Source organism: Uloborus diversus, chromosome 9, assembly GCF_026930045.1.
Source record: "Uloborus diversus isolate 005 chromosome 9, Udiv.v.3.1, whole genome shotgun sequence".
Lineage (NCBI taxonomy): Eukaryota > Metazoa > Arthropoda > Arachnida > Araneae > Uloboridae > Uloborus > Uloborus diversus.
The window spans coordinates 37,100,607-37,112,766 of record NC_072739.1 but is presented as its reverse complement, the minus strand read 5'-3'; the positions used below and the strand labels follow the sequence as shown (position 1 = coordinate 37,112,766).

Below are 12,160 nucleotides of genomic sequence, written 5' to 3'. Positions count from 1 at the left end.
GGCAGTGAAATCGGCTACTTCAATTTTACTTAAAATAATAAAATTGTTAAATAGTTTAAAAAAAATTTTTTTTTCAGTATATATATATTTTTTTGTTGAAAAACTGGCCATGGATCACTTTATAATGCTGCATGGACCACTTTTGGTCCACAGACCATAGGTTATGAATCTCTCAAGCAATTTTTTGTGATGAAGAGAGGGAGACCATTTCAAACCTTGGTTTTATTTATGTAATTAATTTGTCTTTACTTCATATTTTTCATTATTTATTATTTTTTTTTTCAGGATTATCATCTCTGCATTTGCGAAGTGCATTATGGCGGACCCGATTGTTCAGTGAAGTTGTTGAACCATCACTTGTTGTGGACTAATTTGTATGATTCTCAGCATGCATTCTGGAATGAGTCATTCTTACATCACTTTCCTAGGCGGCGAATTGGTCATTCTTTACTAGCCGTTAAAGATAACCTAACGAACACAGAAAATCTTTACTTGTTTGGTGGTTACTCTCCTGAAGTCGGTTACTTGGATGATCTCTTCTTTTATAATCTATCCAGTTATCGTTGGAGCAAGGTAATAGAAATTAGTTATTTTTTCTCATAATTTTCACTTTTTTGCTAAAATCAGGGACCTAGAGCCAAAGAATGTTTTGATACTCCAGCTCTACTCATTGATAACAAGTTGCACCCTTCCTACATTTTTCTTTCTTCTATTTTCATACTTTTTCTCAAGTACGTTAATTAGAAGATTCTACTCAACCATTTGCTTATACATTTTCTTGTAATTTGTGGGTTCCACTGACTAATGAGGGTATATTTTGCTGTTCTTTTAGAGAGGGCTGTGGAATCGGAGTCAGATTGATTTTGGGGTAAATGAGTCAGTTGTTAAAAGATATGCAGACTCTGACTTCAGGCTTCTTTTTGCTACAAATTGGTTCAATTTATGCATGAAGATTTACTAATAAGAAAATAACTTGCCATTGGCAACTAGCTGTTTTATTTATTTATCAAACTTTCGCTTTCTGTAATAGCTACCTCTGCCACCCTGCTAGATTGTTTGTTTTTCTAACTTACTTTAACTAATAGCAACTGTCAACAAAGGTTTTGTTCCCTAATATTTTGTAAGTAGAAGCAGTTTTTGAATCGGAAGTAATAACTTTCAAATAATATTTTTAACTTGAATTTCAGTAATAAAATAGCAAAAGGAATGTATCCCTAGGGCAAATCGGAGGGGGGGGGGGGGGCCCTGCGTGGGGTAAGAACTTCTGAGTAGTAGCAAATTCAAACAAGTTTTGGCCCGAAATCGCTAATCCAAAAGAGGCAATAAAATATAATACATGTTTTTTGAATATCAAGACTATTCTATAAACTTGGTTCTCATTTAAAGGTAGGAAATAATATCAGTACATGATTTCTTGATTACAACGCTCAATGGAAGTTAATTTTAAAATTCTTCATATTAATTCTAAAGCAGTTGATAACATTTAAATTCAAAGTTGAGAGAAGAAAAAATATAGGTATAGTTTCAAAGCTATTTGTCTAGAGCTGCATACCGTCACATTTTGTGTAAAATATGCTCCAGGCGCATATGTACCCATCCTCTCCCAGCAACATAGTACCCTATTTTCATTGAAATCTTGTAGGAAAAATATAATTTAAGATTTATTAGGGAAAATTTTTAGAACTTTAAAATTAACTTGTTCCCCCCCCCCCCCCCCCAAGATGGGTGCCATCTTCTTCCTCTAAGGTCACAGCTTTCGAAAATCAAGTTCACACGATTTGATCAACATTAATTTATTAAATATTAAAAGGGGAGCAAATTAATCCTTCTCGTTCTTTTTAAAAGTCGGATGTTGGAGTAATCTTACTTTAAATATCGCAACTATTGGAAAATTTGATTTTCAAATTGAAACGATCTCAACGTTCTATACATCTTGAATTTGCAATAAAACACCAAGCAAAAATTCCATTGAAAGGTACAAATATTTCAATCACTGTTTAGGTTTTTCCCCCTTCCCAATAAGAGGGAAAATTGAAAACAGGGTTCGTACGGGTCATGGAAATCCTGGAAAGTCATGGAAAAAAGATTGACAAATTTCAGACCTGGAAAAGTCATGGAAAATTAATATTTTCATCAAAAGTCATGGAAATTTATTTTAAGTCATGGAAAAATGTTTTGGGCAGCAATAAAGTAACAGCAGCTAAAAGAGCATTAGAAATCTTGAGTGATTTAACATTAGTGCATGTAAAAGCTGTTAATACTTGAAAAATGAACAATCCCAAAAACAAATCTGAGTTTAGGAATCCTATTGCATCTGCTTCTGTTACAGCCACTCATCTTTTTCGTAATGTAATTTTACTGCCGGGACATCACTAATATTGTAATTCAACATTATTTCTTACATGTTATATTCTGTATGTTCTTGATTTTTCCAACACCCATTCAGAAAACGTAATTCAATTACATCCGAGTTTATTTCAACCACTTGTAAAAAAAAAAAAATAATAATAATAATAAATAAAAAAAAACATTAAATTTATCAGAGTTTCTCTTAATCAGTTGAAAGCTTTCCAAAGTAAAGACTTTAGCCATAGAAATAGGGATATTCTAATAGTCAAACAGTGATGCCTAACATACAGCGCTCAAAACTGATCCCCCATGTGGCCAGCTGAAATATCTGATTTAGAAAAATTAATTTATTGACACTGTGGCTTTACTCCAATGAACAAAAATAGTACTGTCAAGTTACATGGATGATTAGAAGCACTATTGATACCAAAGGGCAGTATTTTATGAAGTAAATTTATTATTGGAAACTTAATAATGACTCTTTCAAACTTTGTCCTATTCATTACTATTCTGCCATATTTATTAAATATCTATTAGGCATTTAAACATCAGTATATTGTTTCACTATATTTTTACTTTGCTTAAATTTATATAATAAAGACAAATAAGAATAGTTTATTAGTTTCTGCAGTGTGCACTGATATGTTTTCAGTCACAAGTAAGTGCTTCGATGAAGTAGTTGCAGTCATGTAAAAGTTTTGCTAATGCTCGTTTCCGAAAAAAAAATTGGCAAGTTTGACATTAAATAGTACTATTCTCTTCGTGTAACAAGGTCATGAAAATTTTTATGAAGTCATGAAAAAGTCTTGGAAAAGTCATGGAATTTCTTCATCCGAATAGAGTATGAACCCTGTGAAAAAAAAAAAAAATTAAAAAAAAAAAAAAAAGCCAGATTTTCAGACATTTCATAATCTAGGAGTTGGAGACAGAGTTGACCATTTTTCCTCCGACTCCGCTTCCCTGCTTTTAGATTGGTCTCAATAGAATATTTTAGAGAATAGTTTGACAGTTGGCTGTTAATGTTTGTTTGAAAGCAACTTGAATTCTAATGTACAGTTTTTGCAGGGAAATGTAATGTGTTTTGTCATGCAGAGCTCAGTGCTATACCCTGTTGCTTTCTTGAATGGAATACAATTTCCTCTCAAGACATTTTGTTGTTTACATTTTATTTCTAGATAGTAATTAAAGTGTGTGTCTTATTGTTTTTGCTTCAACACAACTTTTATGTTTTGTAATTTTTTTTTGGATTTTACTTTTTATCTGTCTGTATTTTAATTTTATGTAAATATTTTAAAGTAACATGCTTTGTTTTAATATGGATGGAAATATGTATATATATATTTTTTTTTTCAGATTTCTTCTGAACCTTCTCCTTCTCCACGTCATTTTCATGCTGCTGCAGTTTTAAATGATTCACTGTACGTTCATGGTGGTTTGAGTGGAAATGAAGTTCTTGGAGATTTCTGGGAATTTAATACGACAAAACAGTCATGGATACAATTACCAGACATTTTAGTAAGTAAAGATAAAATATTTTTATTATGAAGATTGCTTTCCTGTTTTATTTAATGGTGGAATATTTAGGTAAGATTTGGATACCACAAAGTGATCTGGAAGGGAGCTGACTCCACTTTATTTTCAACACAATGTCAGTTGTGATTGAATAATTACTACACAGTTACCTTAAAGTCTTAAGGTTCTTTTACGTTGGCAATACACCATCCACAGCTGAATTCTGCACTATGTTAACTCAGTTGTTTCGTGAAATTTCAGGCATTTAGAGATGTTTTGCCACAAAACGTCTGAGAGAACATGCAGGGCACCCTGATGGGAGGTCACTGTGACTTCCGAAAAATTTCCTTATTCGGCAAATTTTGCCTGAGATTCGGCAAAATTATCATTTTTCAGCAAACGCTTGAAAGTTTATTCGGAAAAATTATCTTCATTCGGTGAAAGTTGGAGATGCATTTGGGAATATTTGAGCTCTGTTCAGCAAAATTATCATCATTCAGCAAAACTTGGAGTTCGTTTGGTAAATTGAGAGTACCTGCCCTCCAAAAATTGTAAGTTTGGGGCGCATCTGAGATTATGGCGCAGAATTCAGTTTGTGTTATGAATAGAAGGGTTTTTTTTTTACAATATTTCCGACTCTTAAGGCTTCAAGATAACTGAAGGTAACTGTTTAACAAACATTCAATCATTAACGTAATAATGAAAATAATAGTGGGTTAGGTCTACTTCAGGACTATTCTGTAATGTGATAATTGCATCTCAGAAGATATAAATCTTGATTACTCTTTAGAATCTTTATTTCTTTTTTTTCCTTTTTTAAAAATAGTTTTTCAATTAATGTGCCTGCGTGTCTATGAATATATTTGTGTCTGTATAGTTTGCAATTAGAAAATTTTGTTGTCCTGTTGCGATTTTACTTGTGCATTTTATTCTTTGGTTAAATCTTATATGCTTCTCTGTTTAAGGTTTTTATTGGATGTATAAATGCTACACAAATCCACTTATATTTTAATATTGCTTAGGTATTTCATGCGTCATTTTCTTTCTTTCTTTTTTTTTTTTTTTGGTGCATTAAAATATCTTAAGTCACTAGAAATGATGTTTGATTGAAAGTATTAGTTCAGTGTCCATACAGAAATATAACTTCAATATCAATTATTTTAATCTTGGCAAAAGAGTACAATAATTTCCCCTCATACTTCATGCTTACTTCCCAAAAAGAGACAAATGTCAAGACTTGATCTTTCCATGGGAAAAGATGCTTATGTTTCTAAGTTTTGTATGGAAAGCATTAAATTATTCAAAGCATTTTACTTGTAACAAGAAATGTTTTTTCTCTTTACATGTAAAAAGCATTTTCAATGCTATTTTTTCTAGACATCGACAGGTGCAGTATCATTAGCTGGATCTACGTTAACTAGAGTCAACGATATAATGCTTGTGCTGATTGGAGGATTTTCGCCTGCATATGGGTTTTTTGAAAAAATAATGGAATTTAATGCCATAAAAAAGCAGTGGTATCTTGTCAACACAACTGGAGCTATACCAATTGGTAACTCTTTTTTGCCATTCATTCCTTTTATTTTATAGTTCAATTTCTTTAATGCAAGATCTATTTTTTAAAAATTATTTTAAGTAAAACAAATTTTTTCAAAGGTATATATGGGCATTCTGCTGCTTATCATCATCAAACAGAAAGCATTTACATTTTTGGTGGTGTTTCGTACAACACAGATCAAGTGGGCCCTAGCAATTACTTATATGCTTTCCATTATCCATCTCTCCAATGGTTTCGCTTACCTCCGGACAATAAAGTCAACACCTTGAAAACCAGAGTAAGTGCGTTCTATTTCATTTCTCTTTTTTTAAAAAAATAGCTTACACCATAAGTTCACATGTTCTTTTAAAAATTTAATTGAGACTTTATGCAAGTTCTCTGTTGAGCTGTGTACTGAACAATACATCAAATAGTCAAAAAAAATACAAAAACTTAACATTTTAAAGATTGAAAGTGCCTTATGAAGTATCAGAATTTTCTTTTAAAATTACAGCTACATAAAAGACATCATGACATGTTTTAATTGGATGACAATTGTTAGTTTAAAAAATATTTTAAAAATTTTTTGTGTTTCCTTGTTAACATTGGGTTCGTTTGGTGACCCCTTCTCAAAATTCCTCTGTGTAAATTTTTTAAAGCATCTCTTGCATTTCAGATTTTTTTTTTTGTAATTTGAGGCATACTCCTTTCAATCTTTACCATAAACTCCTGATTATTGGCAGTGGGATTATCCGCGGTTCGGATTATCTGCATATTTTTTTTTATATTCAGTTAGTAGGTGTTTTTAGTTATAATTTTATGTGTGAGTGTTATTAACACTTTTTAGCTGTTGTGCTAAGTATCGTGTTTTACCTATTATTCGGATTATCTGCGGTTTTCACTTATCTCCGGTTACTATTCCGTGGATAATCAGGGGTTTACTGTAATTCGCCAATTATTGGTGTCCAGGGGTGCCCATCCCCCCCCCCAAGCTCAATGGCGTAAAATCCCCCCCCCCCCCAAAATTTTTCCCAACTCTCTTCCTTTTAAACAACACTATTTAGAGTCACAAATTTCCAGTTAAATTTACATCATTTAATGAATCTATCAGAAGAATATTCAACAAAATAAAGTTGCTTGAAATAAAAAAAAAAGAGTTACAACAGAATTGAAAACGAACTGCTTACATTTACAGCAGCAATTAAGTACAAGCAATAGTTTTTATAATAAATTTAGGATCTTGCAAATAATCGCTGCTAACACTAAAATAAGTTTAAAGCCGTTTGCTCTGAACTTGAAATTTGAGTGTTGCAGCTACCAGATTTGTTCTATTTACTGCATATGAGGGCAAAATTTGTAATTCATGTATAAATCCCAGTTAAAATAATAGCAAAACTAAATTTTTCAGGGCCATCGCAAGATTTAAAAAAAAAGCTAAGATTGAAGGGAATGGGATTTAGCAAGCACCTCATCCCACCTTTTTTCTTTAATACATTTTAAAATACGATGAGAGAGAGGATTCAGCTTTTGTGTGTGTGTGTGGTTTGCGTGGGAATCATTACTCGATCTAAGCAGTACAACCCCTATCGTAAATATAATATTGACTCAGAAATAAAGGTTCCTGGAGTTTCTCCCCTGTAAAATTTTTGAATTTTTAGTTTGAGACGTTCTCTGGTAATGTTAGGGAGAGGAGAGGCTTTGTGGACCACCAGTGGAATTTTTTTTTAAATTGAAACTCTAAAAATGCATTTGTAGATGGCTTAGATTATGTTAGGAAAAGAGTGCTTAAGTTGCTCTTCCCCGGACCGTTTTCAAAATTGTACTTTTAAAAATACAGTTTTAAACAAATGTTAGTAATGTTAGAGAGAGGAAAGGTTTCCGTGTCCCTCCTGCGGCAATTTTTCGGAATTGAAACTCCAATAACGCAGTTTTAGACAAGGTTTGGTAACCTTAGAGGGCAGGGCCGCCGCTACCAGCAATGGGGCCCGGTACCAATTTTCATTCCGGGCCCCCCCCCCATGACCCCCGCACCCCCATTCCTTTTTTTAACTGTCACGCTTCATTTCCTTTCACTCACACACTTATTAACTTCAAAATGAGTAGTTTAAAATTGCATTCATATGTGATGTTCAATTGTTTAGTTGCCGATAGTTTTTTTTTTTTTAATTTTAATGTTAATTTAAAATTTAATCATCTTTTATAAAATATGTTTTCAAATACAGTAACTTCATGCGGTAAAAATTGGATAATTTGTCATGTTTGAGATAAGTGAAGTTACATGATTGTGAATTATGAATGTTCAGTAAGGCGAAGCCGGATGAACGAAGGGAAAAAAAATCCGAATTACGAAATAAAAAGCTCTAGACGTAAACATTAAAGCCGAACAATGGTACCGTAATGATATTATAAGTCGAAATATCATTGAAATAAATGCTGAATTTATTACCACACATACATATTACATTTGACTTAGATAATCCACAGTCAGGAGAAAGTATTGAGTTTCTAGAGTAAATATAAATTAATAATCGAAAATAACATATACATATAATCTCTCCGAACATGAGATTTTAAATTTATATTTAAATTAACTTACATACGTTTCCATAACTTTAACTTCTAACGAATATAGATATACCTGTCTGGATTACAGAATGGACATTTAGTGGTTTTTTTTTTTGTCAGTAACATTCACTAACATATTCTCACCCTACGTACTTTTTTTGTCGCAAACTCGTGTATGACTGAATTAAAATCCACTTGTGCTGCCAACTGGTGCTCAATGCCAAGAATAGCTAGCGAATTTAGTCTGTCTTGTCCAATTGCTGATCTAGTCCATGTTTTAATTCGATTTCCTAATTTACTAAATGCCCTTTCAGCTTGGGCGACAGTCAAGGGGAGAGTGCAGAATATGCGAAGGGCAATACATATGTTAGGAAATATTGTTTGAAGCTTTCTGTTGTAAATCTCATTCAAAAGCACTAGGGGAGAAAGTTCAGTTACTTCATTAAACACTGACGAATGGATGTTTCTAATGTGAATAATCTCATTTCCAAGTTGACTATTTAAGTCGATTGCATACTTTGATGACAAGCATGCAGACAGCTTTTGCACTTCTTCATCATCTAAGGACATATATTTCAGTATTGGTTTAAATAGAGAACAAATTTCTTTCATTTCTTCAAAACGAGTATTTATATCAATTATAATAAAGTCCAAAACTGTAAAAATTACTTCTGTTCGAAATTTATATTCACCGGGTAAGAGTTCAGTACTTTGACTCTTTGATACTTTTCTCTTTTTTGTTCGTTTTTTTGAATTTGAAAATTCGATCTCCAAGTCCATGGCTTCAGAAACCAATTTTGTTTCTTGAAAAATTGCAGGCCAACCATCCCTTAACTTTTGGAGATCTTTATGGATATCATTTAGAAGGTTCAGTTCCACATCCAGGGAAATTCCACGTGTTTGGATAATCACGTTTCGTTCGTCAATACATGACAGCACTTTTAACCAGAAAGCTGACATAAGCATGCTCTCAAAAGAGCTAAAGTATTTTCTTAATGCTCGAGCTTCACTGAAGGCCTTCTCGGTTAATTGTAGTTCATCACACAAACGATCGAGAGCTTTCAATAATCCTGGACAGTGCAAGGAGATGGGTCGAACAGCGTCAATGCGAGAACTCCAGCGCGTTTCTGATAATGCCATGAGAGAAATTGGTATCTCTTCTAAAAGAATGGACCATCTGGAAGGACTGGCTGCAAAGAGTACAAATAATGCTTGCACAGAACCAAAGAATGTCATTATTTGAGGACACATCTTTGCAGCATTTACTCCAGTTAAATTTAACGAGTGGGCCCCACAAGGTGAAAATAGAGCAAGTGGGTTTTCGTTTAGAATTCGGCTCTTGACTCCTTTCACAGCGCCCTTCATATTCGACCCATTGTCGAATACTTGTCCCCTGCAATCCTCTAATGGAATCGCATGCTTTTTAAGGCAATTCAACAATTCCTGAGCAATATCAAATCCCGTTTTTTTTTGAGAAATTCAGAAATTCAATAAATCTCTCCTGAATTTCAAACAAATTCTTATCTGATGAGAAAGAAAGATACCTTAATATAATTACATTCTGTTCTTGATGACTTACATCTGGTGTTGCATCAGCTATGATAGCATAATAAATTGCCTTTTCACGTTCTGCAAGAATTAATTTCAAAACCTGATCACCACATAAGGAAATAAATTCATTTTGGCTCTGCCATGACAGATAATGCGTATGTTTTTTGCTTTCCCCACGTTCCTGTTCAAGTTTAATTTTGTTCAGATGATCGCTAGTTATTTCATCATAATGGCTTATCAATTCTAAACATCCTAAAAAGTTTCCGTTGCTCACATGCCCTATGTGGGAATTATCTCCTCTGAAGGGGAGACCTCGAGAAGCGAGATGAAGTGTAACATCAATTATTCTTTTAAGAATTGCTTTCCATCTTTCTGTCTCGCACATTATCAGAGTTTGGATGTTGCTGTCAATACCCTTCCCAGCCAGAGACTGCTCCAAAGATTTCCACGAAACATAGCAATTCTTATGTCCTGCACTTTCTTCATGTGAGGGAAATCGAGAATAACATTTTTTCCAAGGCACTTGAGCTGGTGAAAAACCACTTTTCTTCGCAAGACTGCTATTGCCTTTACTAGAAATGGAGTTTTTAAATAAAAAGCAGGGGAAACAGTAAAGTGCTTGATTCATAGAACTCCATACAAGCCAGTCTCGCTGCAATTCTTCTCTTTGGTTTGAGCTTTTGCTGTATAGAAGCTTCTTTTGAAACTGTTGCTTGTTTAGGTCTCGTGGAAACTAACTGCAGACAGTTTATTAAAATTTGGAGCTCCAATTTTTATTATTTCTGAGCGAAGAGTATCATTTATAAAGTCCGGCCATTCTGCAGGATCACTCAGATTTGCATTGCTAGTTGAATCCAGTTGACTTATATTTTCACTTCTATTTTCATCAAATTTGGAGCCTAGAGAATCTTCTTGAGTTATTTCAATCGCTGATGTAATTGGTTCATTTGATTCCAGTTCAGTTGTTTCAGAAAATACTGGTTGCACTTCAGGATCGTTCAGATTTGCATTATTAGTTAAATCCAGCTGATTTACATTTTCTCCTCTACTTTCATTAATTTCGGAGCCCAGAGAATTTTCTTCAGTTATTTCAAACGCTGAAGTAGTTGGTTGATTTGATTCCAGTTCAGTTGTTCCAGAAAATAACGGTTGAACAGAAATACAAGCAGAGGATTGAAAAAAATTAGTAATCTCTTGCCTGCCAATAGCACTTTTTTTTTCTTTTTCAGCTCGGAGCCTTTTCTTTTCAGCCCCTGATTTGTGTTTGTAGGACATTTTGACCAAGACCTGCAGTAAAACTTTCTCTAACACGTAAATTAAAACACCCGTCAAGCGAGATCGTAGATTACCGTGAAAACAAAATCAAAGCACGTTCGAAATACTACGTCTTTCACGAATCGCAAGAAAATGAGATTTCGAACCGACTCTCCTTGCGGATTGCATTGTAACCGACAGCGCATTGCTAAACGCTGGCTTGCATTGTCTTGTGGTTCTTGGAAGCAGTGGTTTCCCAGGCCGCTATCCGCCTACCCGTCGCGATGTCGCGACCATTGGTCGCATCAACATGTGCCGAGTGGACAAACAGCGTGCAGCTAGCCAAGGTAGATTCCTAGGCAACGCTGATCGCGCGGAAAAATTGACTTAACGAGTTTTTGTAGCGGGAGAAGAAAAGTTTGCGTTGCAAAATTCCAGTGGTCAGGTTGATTTCAGCTTAGCACTTCATGAACAAAAGCTTAATTTTTTTCGAGAAATTATTAACATTATTATTGGAAAAACTGTTTCATTACTTTACGGGCCCCCCCCAGAGCTCCGGGCCCCGGTACTATAGGTCCGGTGTCCCCCCCCAAACGGCGGCCCTGTTAGAGGGGAGGGGGAATTGGGGGTTTTCCCCCGGAATTTTTTTGAAATTATATATACGGTATTTGATAATGCTTGGCACAAGGAGAGGTTTGGTGACACTACCACTGCAATTATTCGAAATTAAGACCTACAAAAAGGTAAAGGGGGGTTCGGGAGTTCTTCCTGAAAATTTTTTGAAATTAAAGTGTTAAAAACGTGATTGTAAGCCATCTTTAGCAATGTTAGGTGGCAATCTGTTTTTCAAAATTGAAGCTTCAAAAACGCAATTTTAGCCGACCTTCAATGATGTTAGGAGGGAGGGAGGAGGGATTTGGAAGCTCCCCCATAGAACTTCATTGAAAGTTTCGTTCTAAAACGTAGCTTTTGGCTATCTTTAGTAATGGTTAGGAGAGGGATGGGGAGAGGTTTAGTGGCACTCCGAAGCAATTTTTCAAAATTGAAACTTCAATAGCAGTTTCAGACGATCTTTGGTAATGATAGGGAGAAGGGAGTTCAGGGGCTCTCCCCTGGAACTCTTTTGAAATTGTAGGTCTAAAAACGCAGTTGAAGACGATCTTTGATAACGTTAGGCAGAGAAGTTCCGTTGCCCTCCCGTGGCAATTTTTCGAAATCAGAACTCCAAAAACGCAATTGTAGATTGTCTTCAACTATGTTAAGGGGAGGGGATTTCCTTAAATTTAAGTGCTAAAAAGACGTGCGCCATCTTTTGGTATCGTATGACCTTCGATGATGTTTGCGAGAAGAGTTCTAGGAAGCTCTCCACCGGACATGTTTCAGAATTTAAGC

General features: G+C 34.6%; 1 protein-coding gene across 1 annotated transcript in view; it reads left to right on the top strand.

Moving 5' to 3' along the window:
* Nucleotides 1-12,160, top strand: part of LOC129230161 (multiple epidermal growth factor-like domains protein 8) — a 119,828-nt gene that overhangs the window by 62,412 nt on the left and 45,256 nt on the right. Inside the window, exons 19-22 of the mRNA XM_054864563.1 lie at nucleotides 286-573; nucleotides 3,703-3,864; nucleotides 5,239-5,413; nucleotides 5,518-5,696. Coding sequence (XP_054720538.1) covers nucleotides 286-573; nucleotides 3,703-3,864; nucleotides 5,239-5,413; nucleotides 5,518-5,696 — 804 coding nt within the window. The remainder of the gene's footprint in view (nucleotides 1-285; nucleotides 574-3,702; nucleotides 3,865-5,238; nucleotides 5,414-5,517; nucleotides 5,697-12,160) is intronic.